The 19,939-nt window shown below is 34.2% G+C and overlaps 1 protein-coding gene across 2 annotated transcripts in view; it reads right to left on the reverse strand.

Moving 5' to 3' along the window:
* Positions 1–19,939, reverse strand: part of CHM (CHM Rab escort protein) — a 182,341-nt gene that overhangs the window by 83,489 nt on the left and 78,913 nt on the right. For both annotated transcript variants that reach the window (XM_057538845.1, XM_057538846.1), the window contains exons 6-8: positions 19,360–19,476; positions 18,720–18,840; positions 16,257–16,482 (exon numbers count right to left, since the gene is read on the reverse strand). In XM_057538845.1, coding sequence (XP_057394828.1) covers positions 16,257–16,482; positions 18,720–18,840; positions 19,360–19,476 — 464 coding nt within the window. The remainder of the gene's footprint in view (positions 1–16,256; positions 16,483–18,719; positions 18,841–19,359; positions 19,477–19,939) is intronic.

Here is a 19,939-nt window from a genome sequence, read left to right on the forward strand (position 1 = left end):
TGCTGCAAGGTATAACCAGGAAGTGCACAGTAGCACGTTAGGAAAGAAAACAGCAAAAGAGTAAACAGAATCCGAGGCTTACTGAATATATGCACTGCTGAAAATACATCTTTCAATTGGCTTTATGGAACTAAAAATACATAAAAATCTAGAACCACAGAGATAGTTCATATATCTTATATACTATAGTTCATATATCTTATATACTATTTTTTTTCTTCTGAACAAGACATCTAAAATTATGTTTTCCTTTATTCCTAGAACACAAGGAAACATACATATTGGCTGTTAATAAGCTACCTTCCATTTGGTAAGGTAAAAGTGATAAAAGCCATCACTCATAGGTGAATTCCAGATTTTGTATGAATTTTATGCTCAGTTTAATAACATAGTGGTTCTCGACCTTGGTATTCTGCAAGACAGTGTGCCTTAAGTTTGTGGGAGAAAAAAAAAAAAGGTGGCGTTACAGTGAGACATATGCAGAGACTAGAGCCTCTCAACTAGGCCAAAGCCTGAGTGGGTCAAACATGCAAATGGATGGATGCACCATGTATGCTGACAAAGAAAGGGGTTGAGAACTACTGGTTGTCTAAATATCCTATTCTTAACAAAACAAGAAAGCATCCTACATCACAGAGAACCTCAAAGCTGCCCAAGTACCTTTCACTATGCTTTTGTGCTTTGCTGTCTTTGGCATCCTTTTTGCTACCGTGCTTTTATTTCCCACAGACAAGTAGGGTGTTTTTCTCATACCATTTCAACATATTAACTACATGCTCCAAACTGACATTAAGGAATTAAACTCACTTAGGTTTGCAAACTTAGCTTTGTATCCCTAGAGAAAACATTCCTACTTATGGGGAGATTTTACCCATGGTTTGACATCTTCCAGGAGGAACAAAATGCACAGAAGCTCAAGTTTAATCTGCAAGGTTGACAGATTCATTTTCTTAATCTCACTAACTATATATCATATATGAGGGTATTTAAAAAACCTTTCTGAATGCAGTGATCTGGCCAATTTTATTAGTATTCTGTGACTAAGATCATTTCCATAAAGAATGGTTAACAGCAGAAACATTCAGTCTGCTCAACTGACTGAATATCAAGAGCATCAGTATGTTTATTGGGCCCTTAAAAATACCAGCTCCAAAGTTTACATTCCAAGGAAAATTCTTTTCTACCCCAGCCAGTATTCAGGAATAAAGCAATATCTTTTCTCATGTAAGTTTTGATAGTATTAGATCTCTAATCATTATATAACAAAAACTGTATTGGAGATAAGTAATAGTCTCATTATGGCCAGAATATTTAAGTTAAAATTTGAAAGAAGATGACCAAATGCTTCTGCTTTACACTTGATTTATCTGTACCATACAGACACTGCCTTAGTCTGCTGGTTTTAAAAGAGTCCATTTTAAGCATTAAAAGATTCATGTCCTAAACTGACATTCAATAGTGGTTTTTATTTCTACTTTAGAAGTACAAAGAAAACTAATGTTTGTTTTCAACTGATTTGTTTTTGAAAGAAGTACATCATAACATGCACTACCACAATGCAGGGAAAAGTCAGGTCTAACCTCACAAAAAAGGGACAAGCAAGAAAGCCAGTTCTAGACAGGGGAGGAGGTGTTGCACTAGATTTCAGACAGCAGTGGCTCTGATCCTGGTACATCCACCTCTATCCTAGGACCACTACAGGATGACAGTTAAGTGTTGATTTTGAAGACATCATGCAAGGTGGAAACACTTCAGTCAAAAATTTGGCTCTCAATTCATTAAGCATTTGGAACCACTCCACTATACCTAAGAACCCGAATTCACATCTGCACAACTTAAGAAACTTGGAAATTTTAAAATTTTGTATAACAAAGGCTCATGTAGTGCTTATCATGTGCCAAGTACTCTTCTAAGAGCTTTGCAAATATTCATTTCCTTAATCCTCATAACAGCCCTACATTGTTATTCCATTGTTATATAGGAGGAAACTGAAAACACAGGGTGGTTAACCAGTAGGTAAGTGCCAGAGCCAGGATTCAAACTCAGAAAGTCTGGCTTCAGAGTCTCTACTCTTAACTACTACACTATGCTACCTCTAGGAATATGATATGTTAAAACATAAAATTAGGATCAAAGTTAATTGCTCATTCAACAAATGTGCATAATTCAAAAGAGGTTATTTTAGAGTTAATTCCTTCTATTTTTAAATGCACCTGAAGAATATGGGTCTATGTATATGGGACCACAATTAAAGATTATAGATTCAAAAATGAGTATTTTCAAATTCAAATATAAAAGAGATTTACTTAAGAAAAATAGCCACACTGTGAACCCATTTTTCTTTTTTTTTTAACATATTTATTGGAGTATAATGGCTTTACAATGGTGTGTTAGTTTCTGCTTTATAACAAAATGAATCAGCTATACATATACATATATCCATTTTTCTTTTAAAAACTCCAGTTGGGTAAGCAAAAAGTTTGAAAAATATGGCTGTTTACAAATACATGTGCACGTGTATGAATTAACGTAGGGATACCAGTCTAAATGTAAGTTAAAAATTACAGGTGTATTATATTCAATGTATGTGAATTAAAAACTGTAGGAGTAATTAAAATAATTAGTTGAAACTAGTTTGGCTTCTTGAGTAGGCTAAATATACCTTCCTGTTTATGCTACTCATTTGTTTAGCAAACTGTTTACAGAGTATAAAGTAAAAACATTCAAATTGTTATGAATGTTAAACTGGTGAGATTGAAATTGGTGAAGTTTTGCCATATGGAAGTGGGGTGTTTTTTTGGCAAAACTTTTATTCTATTTCAATGTATCAGGCAAGTGAGAACCTATTGCCTAATTTGGGGAGAGGGGAGAAGATGAGGCATGAACAGATAGAAAAATAAGGAGGAGGAATGGTTAAAAGCTACATTAATTATTTCAGCCCCAAGAGAGCTCTCTTTTACAAATTATTTCTCTAGTACCTGAAATATAAAACAGTTTCTGTCCTGCAGTATTTAATTTCTTTCCATGGTAATTTCTAATTCCGTTTTCAAAATATTTAACTTATTAAGCACCTATTATGTGCCAGCCAAAGTTCCAAGCAGTTAACTATGTATGAGAAAAGTATACCAAATTCAATAGTAAAAAAAGAAAAATTATGGAGTACCCATTTACGTGCTAGGAACTACAGGAGACATAGAAATGACTTAATTTTATACAGCAAATATATCTATCAACAGACTCAAATTATTAGGTAATTTAATTACATAATTAAATTTTAAATCTAGTTTGTATAAACTGGTCTACAATATATAAATTAATGTTTCAGTAATTACAAAAACATTCATTCTAAATACCAAAACTGTGAAGTCATTCAATTTTTGTTATAATACCCTACATCATCAGTGTTGGACAATTTTCAACATACTTCCCCTAACATCATCACATTTAAGTCTCACAATAGCCCAGGTCAGGAGGTAGGATTAGATTTAATTACCCATAATACAGGTAAAACAACTGAGGCTCTGAGAATTTAAATGACATGTTCAAGTTCATGCAAATAATAACATGACAGAGCTAGAATCAGAACCCAATTCTAATACTGATACTTTTATAATACATGGAAAACTTTCTTTCTTGGAAATACAAGGTACTTTATAAAAAGATTCAGTTTTTGAGCACTCCTTACCAAAGTAGAATATAAACTGATGAATGATTGGAAATGAACAGCTTTGTTACAACTATAGATGATCATATTAATTAGATCAATCTGGAACAAAACCAAATTAAACAAGAGAAGAGCAGAGAACGCCTGGAAACCCAGCTATCTAACATAGCTGACAAATAAAGCCTTAGATCTTTGTAATCTGGCTGCCCTAAGGTTTTTTTTTTTTTTACTCTTTGAATTGACTTGAAAATAAACACACTTCACATATTATTTCTATTACAGTTGCATAATAATATATTGGCTCCAAAGAGATGGCTTAAGAATTGTTTTGAATGATACTTAAGTTAGTCTATGCAATCACACAGTGTTACCTTTCAATTTAATCAAACTAAAATTTCAGCTCTAAACATGGACTTAATTCAAATATCATTGGACTTAATTCGAATATCACTCTTGCCCTATATATAGTCAGCCACCTTTCACTCTAATACAAGTTATTAGAATTATTTTAAGACCTGGAATAGCACACATAGACCTGGTGTAGTTACCTGAGGAAAAAATGATTGGGTGAGTTTAATCTAGTATCTGAATTAGCACTGAAAGGGGAAGGGGACTATTAGTAAAGTAGAACCTGAAACTGTATAATTTGTGTAGCCAATATAATTCTAATATATTCATAAAAGTCACAATAAATGCTCCAGCACCACACACTTAAGTGTAATGTAAGTTTTAATAAGAGGTTATTCCCAAATTAAAAGACTTTTCCTGTCAAAACCTGAGGAATAATGCAGGAAAGGACACAAAAGCATTCCATTGTTTTATTAACGACAACACTCACTGATCTGTGAATAACCTGGAAAAAAATGAAGATTATTGAGTTACTTTACCTGTCTATCCATCCATCACCAGAGAACAGGTTTCAAAATGATGGATTATCTCACCACCCTGCAGTTTATCCCACACAATACTCTTTCCTCAAGGGAAAAACAAACAAGTGATCATACAAACATCATCACGCTTACCCCCTATACTTTATGTATCATCTCGATGCCAATATCAACTATTAACTAGAGGGAAAACTGTCTTGAAAATCATATACAAAAGACTCAAAAAATGAGGTATGTCACTGTGTTTATTTTACCCTCTAGGATTTTACAGTTTATAAAAAGCCTATTCAAAAAATAGTCCTCAAACTATTGGGAGACAAGCTTTTGGTTAACCTATTCTACAATGCTATTCTAATTTAATAAGGACAGTTCTCAATTGAAATAGTACATTCCAGTGGTTCCTAACCTTTTTGAGGGGTGATACACCCCTTGAGACACTGACAGAAACTAGGAACCTCCTAAAAAATGCAGCTATGCACATTACACACACAAAATTTGGAATGTGATTTCAGGGTATTTACCCCCAAACTCCTGAAACCCAGGTGGTTTATTCCAGGCATTGGAAGCCAGGTTAAGTACACCTGAATTTGAAGAACGCCTATTATTATACCGGCCTTCCACTGCTGTCTATTTTAAGCTGAGATATGTGTTTTTAAGATGATGGCTATAAGTTGGCTTATGCTATAATTGAAGATGGCCAAATTAAAAAAAATTAAGAGGATTGTAATTACATGTATTCTTTAAATGTGTGGATTGAAAGAAAGGAAAAGAAAACATACTAAAATATTTAGTGTGGTTATTGTTAACAGGTGATGGGATTTAACTATAATAATCAATAGTAATACTTCTGTTCCTGTTTTCCAAAATTTCTGTACATGAAATTATATTTCTTAAAAAAAATTTATTTATTTATTTATTTTGGTTGCACTGGGTCTTAGTTGTGGCACGTGGGATCTTTAGTTGCAGCACATGGGATCTTTAGTTGTGGCATGCATGTGGAATCTTTAGTTGTGGCATGCATGCGGGATCTTTAGTTGTGGCATGCAGGCGGGATCTAGTTCCCCAACCAGGGATCGAACCCGGGCCCCTTGCATTGGGAGCGCAGAGTCTTAGCCACTGGACCACCAGGGAAGTCCCTATATTTCTTATATAATAAAGACATAATTTTATTAAGCATGATGACACCAACAATAGGAAAATGATTAAATAAATTATGGCACATAGGTCCATATATCAGAGAACTGTTCAGCCCTTAACATTTTAAGTATGCATATACATACATGTTCATACATAGATATCTGTATAAGCATGGGAAATATGGGAAGATATGCAACTAACTTAACAATGGTTAACTCTAGGGGTGGAATTCTAGGGTGGGAAATAGGGCTTGCATTTATTTATAAAAGTGTCTGTGTGCTTTATTTTTTTTTCAGTATTTTCATTTTTTTCCCTACCTACTAAGATTATATGTTACCCCAAAATTTGCTTTTTAATGGCTATTTAACATCTCTTGACAGGTATACTTTGCTAAATGATCTACATGAATTATTCCATTGATTCAAGTGCCAAGAGATTTTAAACTGTTCTGTTCCTTAAAGAATTTTTACATAGTTCCAGATTATAGAACCAAAAGTTGAGTAAGAAGATTGTAAGAAAGACCTGAAAGAACATTTTATTCTCCCTGCCTGTCAACATTTAACTAGAGTAGACTACACCAAATTAAATATCTACTGAGTTGGACTAAACCAGCATTTCTCAAACAGGGATTATTTTGCCCCGGGGGACATTTGGCAATGTCTGGAGATATTTTTGTCTGTCACAAGTAGGTAGGTGAAGGTAGTGGCATCTAGTGGGTAGAGGCCAGAGATGCTGCTAAATAAACATCCTAAAATGCACAGGACAGCTCTTCCAACATCACAACAAAGAATTATACTGCCAAAAATGTCAACAATACTTCAATTGAGAAACTCTAGCCTAAATCAAGAGCCTCTAGAACAATTATGTATCTCACAGAAATGGACCATGTTCAATGACAAGGCGGGGTCAGACCACTGATGGTTCTTGGCATAGAGTGGAGCCCAATCTTCTTGCTCTTTTCTAGAAATGGATGGGTTAACAGAGCAGTCTGAGATTCCTATAACTTCTTAAGTGTCATCTGTGTGCTTTGATTAAATTAATTTCATGTCATATCTATTTAGGCTCCTTCAAATCATTTCTGAGTACTGATGGCATTCATTCCTGCATTGCACATTCTGGAACCTGATGAAATATGTTTTCTTATTCTTTAATTGGTCCATGAGTGTGCATTTTATTTTCTTTCCTCAACTACAGTAAACACTATTGACACTGCCATCAAAGTCTGACTATGTCATATTCCTTTTCATATATATCCACTACACCTAGGAGAGTATAAAGCAGAGAACAGACGCTTAAAAAATAGCTGTTGAATTAAAATGGGAAGAAATTAAAATAATCAAACTTATAACAAATGACAGAGATGCTTCTTCACAAGTTTTCTGTCACTTTAACTAAATATTTTCCTTCTTGTTGATTAGAATTGGGCCCAGAGAGCAATTCCCCTGGCTGCTTCCTCTTCGTAGTGTTCCCTAAACAAGCAGCATCAACAACATCTGGAAACTTATTAGAATGCAAATTTCCAGGCCCCACTTCAGATCTACAAGTCAGAAACTCTGGGAATGGGACACAGTAATCTGTTAAATTCTGACGTAAGTGAAAGCTTGAGAAATACTGCTCTATGGGTCCTTTAACACCTAATTTTTGCAGCAATTCATAAATACCAACTATCCACTCATTTATCCATCAAATACTTAATGAATGACTAATAAATACCAGGTACTGCACTCAGGCAATTTTGTATAATTTCCTAACATCAGGGTTTTAAAAAAATTATCATTATGTTTTGTAGGCACAAGTCTATCCAGTTGATTACACTAGGGTCGGAAAACCTGCCACCTATTTTTGTAAATAAAGTTTTTTTGGAACACAGCCACGTCCATTCTTTTACATACTGTCTAAGACTGCAAATAGTTTCAACCAAAACCATATGGCTTGCAGAGCCTAAACTATTTACTATCTGATCCTTACAGAAAAAGTTTGTTGACCCACTGGATTAGAACACAAATCTAGCTCAGTCCCTAACTTGGTCTCATACTTGCCCTGGTAGCATTCTACAACAGCAGCAACAGCAGCAGTAATCATCATAATCATAGTAACAGTAAGAGTAATAACACCTAACACTTATGTAGTACTTACTAAGGCAAGCACTGTTTAAGCACTTTCTAGATATTAATTCACTTTAAGCCTCACAACCTATAAAGTAGATACTACTATTATTATCCCCATGGAAAAATTGAAGAAACTGGAACACAGAGAGGTTAAATAACTTGTGCAATGATACACAGCTAGTACATGGTGAAACCGGGATTTGACCCCATTGGTCTGGCTCGAAAATGTACACTCTGGTTCACTGCACTAAACTTACTTCTTCTCCTCCATACCACTAGAGCACAGATATCTGCTTGCATCTACCCAAAGAGGTGCCTGCAAATTACAGTTCCAATAGCAATATTTTCAAGTTTTCCCATCTCTCCCTGGTCTTTAGAGCCCAGAAGCACCTTTGCTATTCACTCTTTAGAACCTTTTCTTTTTATAAGCTGTTACGGATGATTATCTGAGTAAAAAAATAATGCTTTCTTTTATAGAAAATTCCTAACAATGGTTCTCAACCCTTATTAGGTCATGGATGCCTGTGAAAATCTGATGAAACTACAAATATTTTTATAAAGATATACATATAACCTGTTATATATAAGTTCCAAGGACCTATGGACCCTAGATTAAGAACCTTTGGTATATTTCAATGCAGTTCCATTCAGCTGCACTGCTGCAAAACAATAGTGTGTAGAGATCCACTATGAAAATATTTCTTAACCATATGATTTATATAATTGATGTTCAATTAATTAATCCGTTTCTTTTTAATTCACTCTGGCAATTTTTTAACATTTAATTTCAAATATTTAAGGCTTGATTCAATAATCAAGCTTTACATAAACACACACACACATACATTTGGATTGGTCAAATCTACCAACAATTAGACATAGGGCCAGATTCTGCACCTAGGTGTATCGTGGAGTTCTACTTATGACACTGTGGGAGGAAACCAATGGGATTTGGAGCATAATACAGATCAATGCTAACTAGTCCCCAAAACGTATAAAACATAACTGCTACTGGGCTCATCTGCATTACTGTTTATCAAATGCATACATACAAGTTATAGGGGTGGGGGGGAGATCGATTTGCTCATGGTCTGTTTCTCCTTTTACCTTTATCAATTAGGTAAATTTGGGAAGTTGACATAATTTCTTTATTCATCTAAACTGGTATTTCCTATTGGGCATAGAATCAGAACATGTTTCTAGAACACGGTAAGAATGGCCCTTATTCTCTCCTGCCTTTTTTGCGGGGGTGGTGGGTGGTGGTGGGGGAATGACTATGCATTGACCGTGAGAAAAGTAATCATAGCAAATTACAAGTTGTTAAACCACAAATATTTAAAAATCCCCCCAAATAACAATATTTTTATTAACTATCTCCTCTTAATTTTTTTCCAGAAAACATTGTTTAAAGAAACATTGTAGAAGAAGTGAGTTGTGTAGAATGCATACCAGGAAATCTGGTTTCTAGCCTCAGCCTCTCTTTACCTTAACTTTCCTCATTTGTAAAATTAGACAACCAGTCAAAACAATATAACAGCATTCTTCCAACTCTAAGTTTTTCTGTTATATCACTAGCAGAATAGTAGGGAGATTTTTACAAGAACAGAGATTAAGAAGAATGCTGTTGAGGGGGAAAAAATGTACCATTAAAGATTCTAGATCCATAATCTAGCCCACACTTGTTGGGGTGAAGGGGTAAGAACATTGGGGGCAGACAGTAAAAAGCCATCTCAATTTTGCTTTTTCTGACTTCACATGCAGTTGAAGCCATAAATAAACTCATAAAATTTTCCATCAGTATAATCTTTCATCAATTTTAAGGCTTCTCTTGGTTTTCAAATATGTTGATCCAGGTTAACAAACATCTCTTAGATTTCTGAAAATTCTCTGAATAAAAAAACTTGGTTATTACAGAACAAAATAAGCAGGTTACTTTGGTCTGAGAAATGTTTTATACTATGAGTTCTCCAAATGGAACAATACAACATTCAGTAAAGTGTATGTTTTGATCTTGGACTTTGGACTAAAGAAGTTATTTTTTTAAAGCAGAGGAAAAAAGACAAAATATAAAATACCTTATACTTTATATTAAAAAACAAATTCCATGGTTATGACAAAATCATAGTAGCATCTATGTGGCCCATTTGGGGCATCATTCTTTCTGCCATTACTGATTGAATGTATCAAATGGGAGATTCCCTTTCCTGTTGTTCCATGCTATTCCTATAATCTTGAGCAAGTTACTTATATGTTTTGGACTTTTGGTGTTCTTTCATTCTCTTTTTTAAAAAGCTCTAAGTTAATCAATGTGTGTTCCACAATTTCCTGAGGTAGATCGCGCATCTATTCAATTTTCCATATACAATACTCAGGAAAACGATATTTGAATGCGAATACCTGGTACAAAATATTCGGTGGTGATTTTACACACACACACACAATTTATATTACATGTTAAAAGTAAAACATACTCATTCTGTATGTTTTAACAATCCCACTACATTAAAGGAAAAAAAAGGAAATAAAATGTAGGCTGAAATCTGAAGAATGGAAGGCTGAATTACCTAGTAAACTATTAGTTAAATTCTCTCTCTTTACAAAAAACAAGTAACAATCTCCGGGCAGTCTAAGTCTATTTATAAAAAAAAGAAAAAAATGTAGAGTTTGTTTGCTCCCACAGGTACTGCTCCATTTCATAGGTTATGAAAACATGACACAGTATATGGAACCCATTCTGAACTAGAAAGTAGTTTTAAAGGCTACCATGTTACCAACCACACAGATAACAGAAACAAATTAGTTGGTTAGGGCTTAAAAAGGACTTCTGTTTGGAAGATACAGTGTGAGAGTTTAAAAACCTATATACTGCATACATATCCTGCCCAGTGTGCCAGAAAAAATATTAACCAACTAATATACAGTAGGGGAAATTCTATGGCTTGCTAGACTAGAAAAATATATAGGTTTCAATGACTTTCTTCCACTATGGCCCAATTTATGTATCTTGACATATCAATGGGTAGTAGGTAGTACAATAAATAAGCTTCATTTTCTTTGCTGAAAAAAACCCCTACCTATTTAAATTGATAAAAACCTCAAAGGGTGTCCATTCATGAAAGTTATCTCCAGTAGTTAAAATGTTATACTGTTTATGCAGAATTCATTTAGAATGCAAGGATATGACTTACAAAAGTCTTTGAATCCTTCACATAAATATGCATGCATGCCATTTATAACAGTAGCCTTGATGAGAACACACTGTAACTGGCTGTGAGAAATGCTTAAGAGGGTTATATTAAAACAGAATATAAAACGGTGGTTAGAAATCACAGAACAGGTGATACCTAATTCTGATAACCTGGTGATTAAAAAGTGTAGACTATGATGTATAGATGGTGGTAATGTTAGTACTTTAGGATATAAACAGAACAATATTTATATGAAATTATAAAGCATTATGCAGGGAATCAAATATAAAATTAAAAGTTAATATCCCTAGGCCAAGTAAATGCATTTTATTGTAATTTATAAACACACAGATTCATATATATAATATGTAGGAAGAACTCAGAGTTGCCTTAATTACCAAAGAACCACCCAAAAGCTTAATATACTACTTCAAACATAACAGTCTTTTGTTGTTGTCTTTAATATCTATCCATCTACACGTATACATATACATTTAATTATATCATTCCCTGAAATTTCAATTCACTTCAAATTGGAGAGAGCGAGATATAATTTTTATAACAAACATTAAATATGAACCACACACAAAATTCTGAGATAGGCTTGCAGAGGATAAAAAGATATAGAAGGCTGATAAAACCTCAGCCTTAAGAAGGTTACAATCATCTTTGGCGAAAAATATTTCCTTTGTCTAGAATTCAACACATAAGGGTGTCATTCAAATTTTTTATCAGTACAGGACAAACAAATGAAACTTTTAAATGTTGTTTCCCTTAAAAACAACAAATAAACATTAAATATATATTTACAAATATATGAATTAGGAAAGGAAATAAACGGATTTTGTGAAAAAATAAGAATGAGGTTAAATATTCCATTTTCATAAAGTGCTGGTAAGGAAGCCAGTGAGCTTCTGCTCACTCCCCAGTGACCTGTTCATTCTGTCCCTATTCCTTACCCTAAAGTTCTGTAAGAGTAAGTGGCAAGTGGGAACATGAGAGAAAGTAGTGTAGCTCCCTTTGAATTGGGCAAAGGCACAGGAAGAGGAAAAGAATGATTAAGAAACCCATAGAACTCCCCTATTAGTTTCAATTGATAGGAGGACCTCTGGTCCTGGGGAACATGACACTGCCCATTCATCCCTACGTTGACAATAGGTGGAGGAGGAAGAACTTGTCTGGAATTACACAGACCTATCTTTCAGAATTAAGTTACTTTCAAATTTATAACATTCTTACCACCATTCATAAAATCACATATTGGACTAGATACTGTGACGGGACCTCCTATTACTAACAAAATACTATTTTTTACATTAAACATAATTTTTATTGCACTGCTGAGAGTGAAGGAGATAAGAGAAATGTCCATAGGAAATCCACAACCCCAAACACACATATGCACAGTACAAACCCTGAGCTGAACTCAAAGCTTTGAGCAACAAACACTGAAATAATAAAAAAAAAAAAAAAAGTCGTGTTGCCTGTATCAGTGTGGGAGCTGTATCTGGGGTTCCTTTATTAAGCAAGGACCCCCTGAAGGGAGTTAGAATGGTCCCAAGTCTTAGTGCCTTCCGGCTGAAGGAAAACACAAATAATTCTTGAAGGAAAGCATTCTTAATTTGGGCCCCCAGATTTCCACAGATTAAAATCAATCAAATACAAATTCTCAGTCAAAAATAAGCATGGCACAAGGAAATAAATCATTAATATAAATCAACAGAAATAACACATGGCAGAATATAAAATATCTGTATATGAAAGAAATGACCAAGCAAAAGAGACTATCAAACAATGACAAGGAAGATTTGGGGGGAAAAAGCAGAACTTCTAAAAATGAAAGATAAAAATATTGGAGTAAAAAAAAAGGGTTAAATTGCAGATTAGTTACAGGTGAAGAGAATTAATAAACTGGAAAACAGACCTTTATTAGGTACCCAGAATGTAGCAGGAAGGAAAAGGAAATAGAAAATATGAAAGAGAGATTAAAAAACATGGAAGAGGGCTTCCCTGGTGGCGCAGTGGTTGAGAATCTGCCTGCCAATGCAGGGGACACGGGTTCGAGCCCTGGTCTGGGAAGATCCCACATGCCGCGGAGCAACTAGGCCCGTGAGCCACAACTACTGAGCCTGCGCGTCTGGAGCCTGCGCGTCTGGAGCCGGTGCTCCACAACAAGAGAGGCCGCGATAGTGAGAGGCCCACGCACCGCGATGAAGGGTGGCCCCCACTTGCCGCAACAAGAGAAAGCCCTCGCACAGAAACGAGGGCCCAATGCAGCCATAAATAAATAAATAAATAAATAATTAAAAAAAAAACATGGAAGAGAGAATGCTAAGTTCTAAAACATACCTATTTGTGGTTCCAAAAAGGTGAAAATAAGAGACAATGGATGAAAACAACATTTACAAGATACTGACTGATAATTTTCTAAAATAATAAATGACAATTCACAGATAGAGGAACTTGCAATGTAGTTGTTTGAACCATATGGAATTGTAGGTCAAAATGTTTTAATATTGTTAATTTCATATGGTTTGGCCTATACCAAGCTAGATAAATACAAAGGAACCAATACCTAAATTCACTGTAGTGAAAATGCAGAACACTGTAGACAAAATATCTTAAAAACAGCCTGAGAAAAAAGAGATATCACTTATAAAGAAATGACAATTAGGCTGACATCAAACATCTCAACAACAAAAATGGAACCCAAATGACAGTGGAATAAAATTTTAATGTACTGAGAGAAAAGAACTGCCAAAGTAGAAATGTTTACCTAACAAATATTCACTCAAGAAAAAAAGGTAAAAAAAAGTTATTTTCATATGCACACAAACTAGAAAGCATTAACTGCCCAGAGCATAAACTAGAGGAACTTTTAAAATTATATACTTCAGAAGGAAGGAATAGACTCCTGTTAACTGCACTTACACTACTTGGTAAGATAGAAATTGTCAGATGGAATTAAAAAATGTAATAATTTGCTATTTAGAGCTCTAAATATAGTTGAAAAATAAAGGGATGGAGAAAGATATAACAGGCAAATATTAAAAAGTTGGAGTAGCTCTTTGATATTAGACCAACTAGACTTTAAGAAAAAAAATGTATTACTAGGGATGGAGAAAGTCAGCAGACTATGCAAAACATTAAATTCTTCAGGAAGATTAAACAATTATAAATTTATATGATCTTTTTTTAAAATTAATTTATTTATTTTTAGCTGCGTTGGCTCTTCATTGCTGCACGCGGGCTTTCTCTAGTTGTGGCGAGCAGGGGCTACTCTTCATTGCAGTGTGCGGGCTTCTTATTGCGGTGGCTTCTCATTGCGGAGCACGGGCTCTAGAGCGCAGGCTCAGTATTTGTGGCACACGGGCTTAGTTGCTCCGCGGCACGTGGGATCTTCCCAGACCAGGGCTCAAACCCATGTCACCTGCATTGGCAGGCGGATTCTTAACCACTGAGACACGATGGTAGTCCTATATGATCTTAATAAATCGTCTCAAAATAAATATAAGGTAAAAATTGACAGAATTATAGGGAGAAACTGACAAATCAAAAATCATAATGGGAGATTTCAAAACACATCACTCTATTATTGACAGATCAAAGAAAAAACACTTCAATAAAAATAAAGTTTGAAAATGACAACTCGAAGCTTGACTTATCAGACTTCAAGAGCAATAATTAGAGAACCCTGTACCCAACAACTAGATAAACACATTCTTCTTGAGCACACATGGAAAAATTATAAAAATTGATGATATACTAAGTCATAAAGTTCAAAGAACTTTAGTTTAGTACCATAAAAACATATTTTCTAGACACAGTAGAATTAAATGAGATGGTAAGAGCAGAAGAATCAACCAGATTAGCTATTTTAAAATACATAACTCATGGGTCAATGAAGAAATCACAATGGAAATTAAGATAATTAGGATTAAAAGATAATGAAAATAATATATAATAATTGTGTAAGATTCAAAACAATAGTTAGAACTTTACCATATTAATGCTTATATTAGAAAATTAAAAAGGTGACTATTTAACTCATTAGGTTTCAGCCTAAGAATTTGCAAGGGCAGGGGAGGGGAGGGATGAGTTGAACAAAACCCAAAGAAAGCAAAATAAAGGATAATAAAGACCAGAAATTAATGAACTAGGACACAGAGAATCAAAAAACCCAAAAGTTGACTCTCTCAAAACATAATAAAGAGATTGAGAAACTTGGCCAAGGTTACATGGCTAATAAATAGAGGAGCCAGGATTTAAATCTAGGCAGTCTGTTTCCATAGTCCAGGTTCTTAACTACTATGCTCTACTACCCCCAAAAGTGCTAAGTATAAAAGAAAAGATTGCTATATTTGACTACATTAATCTTAATGACCTCCATGCATCATAAATACCATAAGGCAAGATATATGCAACACATTTAACTGAGAAAAGATCAGTATTCATAATATATAAAAACACCTTGAAATCAATAAGAAAAAGACAACAACCCAACAGACCAATGGGTAAAAGACATGAACAAGCATTTCCCAAAAGAGAAAACATGAATAGCCAATAATCATATGAGAAGATGCTCAACCTCGTTAGTAATCCAGGAAATATAAAATAAAAATACAATGTGATGATACTTTATGTGAATTAGACTGACAAAAATTAAAAAGTCTGATAACACCAAATGTTGGCAAAGATGTAGAGCTATGAGAATTCTTATATACTGCTGGGGGAGGTAAACTGGTACAACTCTCTGGAGAAACAACTGGGCACTATCTTGTGTGAACCTTCATATATCCCATGACTCAGTAATTCCACTCCTAGATATGTATACTAGAGAAAATCTTGAACTTGTATACTCTGAAACATACACAGGATGTTAATAACAACAAAAAACTGGAAAAACCCTGTGTTCATCAACAGAAAAATGGAATAATAACTTGTGGTATGTTCAAAATGGAATACTATGTAGCAATGAAAAATAAGTTTAACTATAACCACACACAACAAGGATGATGCTTTGAAACATAATACTGAGTGGAAAATGGAATTTACAGTATGATTCTATTTTATAAAGTTCAAAAACAGGCCAGACTGATTATATCATTTAGGTAAGCAGGTAGGCAGGCAAACAGATTATAAAAGAGTAGAACAACAAAGTATATGTTTGCATATACTAAATCTTGACTAAATCTCATGTTTGTCTTTCTATTTTTCATCTGTTATTCAAGTATCAGTTTAACAGAGATAAGAAAACCAATGCCTGTCTTACCTGCAGAAACACTGAGGGAGTTCTCCTTGGCCATATAAAGGAAACAAAAATGGAGTGTTGCCATACCGCCCAAGACAGTGAAGAAAGTTTTTGGTAGCTCTGAGACCATCTATAGTACTGCTGGCTGTCTCTGATGTCATTGCAATTGAATGTAGGACAAAATATTGGAGGTTGGGGGTCAATTTCTGAGTTTTTAAATATTCATAAAATGTAATTTCCTCATAGGCTATGAAAAGAAAGATGAAAATTTATCAATTAAAATCAAAACCAAACTTCCATTTAAAACCACTGCACAAAAATTAGATCAGGTCTGTTTAAAACACTTGGCAAAGGACACAGGTGGTAATATTATTACATTTTAGACAGAGACCATTGATTGTGGGGGGACAAAAAAAAAAAAACTAGAAACAATCTCACTATCCTAATTGGACTGATGATACAATTTTTAAGCTTTAAATGATGATTCTTTGTTTAGTATTTTATGGATTTAAAAAATTAGAAAATTATTAAATAATTCATTAATCATCACAACAGGTTTCCACAGTTGGCAATAATCTTACTTTATTATCATTAAAACTGCAGAATAATGCCAATAATTATACTTTGAAATATTAAATATGACAAATGGCAATTTTTTTGGTGAAAACGATAGAGTAATACTTGATTTTTTTGAATTGCTATTTCTTCCTAAAACTACGAACAATGAACTATGACTAAAACGTAATGAAAATAATTTCTGTATGGCTAGTGGAATCAGTCTTACTGCCTTATAATCACACCTCAAAACATAAGGATCTCCTAAATACTATTTCTTTAAGCCAAGAACAGAAAAAATGTAATTGGACTGTTAGTGGTAGACAAAAACTTTATAGAAATAATATAAACAAAAATTATAAAAATTTCCTAAGAGAATATAAGTTTATACTACTGTGGAGAACAATCTGGCAGTATCTAATGGACTTGAAGCTTTAAGAACAAGCGCTAGACTTTTAATATTCCATCTAATATAAAAACAAACTGCTGTATTTCTCATTGTAACTTTATAAGTGAATTGTCAGTATATTCCTATTTTGGATAACTCTTCCAGCTCAATGCACTTTAAGTGTAAAGCTCTGATATTAGAGTGGTGTATTCAACTTTCAACAAACTCTGAAGTAACTGGTCCCAGATCACACAGTGAGATGGGTCAAAGCCAAGATTAGAAACCATCCATGTCTTTGCCTAATCCAGGGGTTTCTCACCCCCATACTATCTAGCTTGTTTTTAATCAATCAAACTAAATAATTCAACATTCCAAGCAAAAGTGATCCTGGAAAAATGAAAAAACATACAGATTTTTTAATGACTGATAAAAAAATTAATGGATGGGCGTGCGGGAGAGTAACATATACGCACTGCTATATGTAAAATAGATAAACAACAAAGACCTACTGTATAGCACAGGGAAATATATTCAATATCTTGCAATAAACTATAACAGAAAAGAATATGAAAAAGAATATATATATATAATATAAATATAACTGAATCACTTTGCTGTACTCCTGAAACTAACATAACATTGTAAATTAACTATACTTCAATTTTAAAAAATGATTAAAAAATTAGGGCTTCCCTGGTGGCGCAGTGGTTGGGAGTCTGCCTGCTAATGCAGGGGACACGGGTTCGAGCCCTGGTCTGGGAAGATCCCACATGCCACGGAGCGGCTGGGCCCGTGAGCCACAACTACTGAGCCTGCGTGTCTGGAGCCTGTGCCCCGCAACAGGAGGGGCTGCGATAGTGAAAGGCCCGCGCACCGCGATGAAGAGCGGTCCCCGCACCGCAATGAAGAGTGGCCCCCACTTGCCGCAACTGGAGAAAGCCCTCGCACGAACCGAAGACCCAACACAGCCAAAAATAAATAAATAAATAAATAAATAAAGTAGCTATAAAATTAAAAAAAAAAGAGAGCCTAAAAGCCTCCAACATTAGGAATTTGAGGCTATCAATATAAGGGCAGGAAATCTCTGGTTCATGACCCTTAGGCTAATTTCATCCAGCTCTGGACACTTTAAAAAAAAAAAAAAAAAATTAATGGATAATGAAAAGGGAGTATCATCTATGAAGAACCAGTTGACAGCAGTGTTTAATTAACAAGAATAAAAATGAACACCCAGCACAGAATTGCTGTCATGATTAAAATGTTCTACAGCTGCACTGTAGCCATAGTAGCCACTAGCCACATGTGGCCACTGAGCACTTGAAGTGTGGCTAGTGAGACTGAGGAACAAATTTTGAATTTTATTTTATTTTAATTAATTTAAATTTAAATATCTACATTTTGCTAGAGGCTAACCTATTGGACAGTGCAAAGTAAAAATATTTTAAAAGCATAGCGAGTGGCTCACTAAATCAGAGCAAGCATATTAAAATAATAAGAAATCTCAAATAATGTAAGAAAACAAATTTAATGAAAAACAATACCTTTATATTCATCAGGATGTTCCTCATACTCCATACAAAATGTGAGAAACTTCATTAGCATTCGCTTTTCTACCATAGTAAGTTGTTTGCTATTAAAGACATCTGCTCTGGAGCAAGGAACCTGAAAAACATGATTTTAAAAGTTAAGAAACTGCTTCCTAGTGATACAAGTATTCCAAATGACATCTTCTTTCCCTTTAAGTATAACAATATTATTATTTCCTTTCTAATCAGGCTGTTTCATGTTACTTTCCATCAGTTCTTATGGCATCTCTGTTGACTTCAGAGCTAATTAACTTGTGAGCTCTCTTACTTAATCCTGCCAAGTTGCTCTTTATGCCATTAAAAGGTCACAAGCATGTCACCCTTAACTGGGAACAAATGACAGCTCAAATCTAGCAACGCTGTCTGAAATTAACACTTTCTCAACACCAACATCAAGCTGCAGAATAAATCATGAGAAAATTAACATTACACATTTTAATTGACAATCTCTTACTATTTACAGTTGTTAATCACCATGCAGGATTGGATTATGCTGCTTTACCAGGAAAATAACAATCTTATTTGCTTATCCTTCTCAAATAAAACACAGTAACTCAAAATCATACTCAGTTACAATACTTGCTCAGCACAGTACCTGTTCCACTCTTCCTTCTCGAAATGCAAGAATCCTGGTAATATTTTTGAACTCTGCATATCGACTAACATTAGATTTGATTAGAAGATCAATTAGCAATCCTCGAGAATACAACAGCTGTACAAAGAAAATATTTTAGAGAATGAAATAAAAGGTGAAATAGTGGGAAAACTGATAAACACTAAATAAAGATATATAATTTTGTTATATTTTAAATTATTTGTAAAAAGCATTATACCTATTAATATTATAACAAATAACACAATTTATTATAGGTTCACCACTGATTATCTGAAATTCAAAATTCAAAAAATTCTGGAATCCAAAGTTTTTTCATAACTGACCCAAACTGATACAAGACTCTTCCATCCACTTGTCCCACTTAATGTGAATATTCATACATCTCACTGCAGAAATATTAATGTTTAATTATAGAGTGACTCTTCAGACCCTGCTAAGAATGTTACATCATATATAAAATATCAGCCAGCATATATACTGTATTACTTTTTAAATATATTTTTTTTAATTCAAATAACAACACAACAGGCCCCAAGGGTTTTGGATAAAAGACTATAGC

The sequence above is a fragment of the Balaenoptera acutorostrata genome, chromosome X (genome assembly GCF_949987535.1).
Source record: "Balaenoptera acutorostrata chromosome X, mBalAcu1.1, whole genome shotgun sequence".
In the NCBI taxonomy this organism is placed as follows: Eukaryota; Metazoa; Chordata; class Mammalia; order Artiodactyla; family Balaenopteridae; genus Balaenoptera; species Balaenoptera acutorostrata.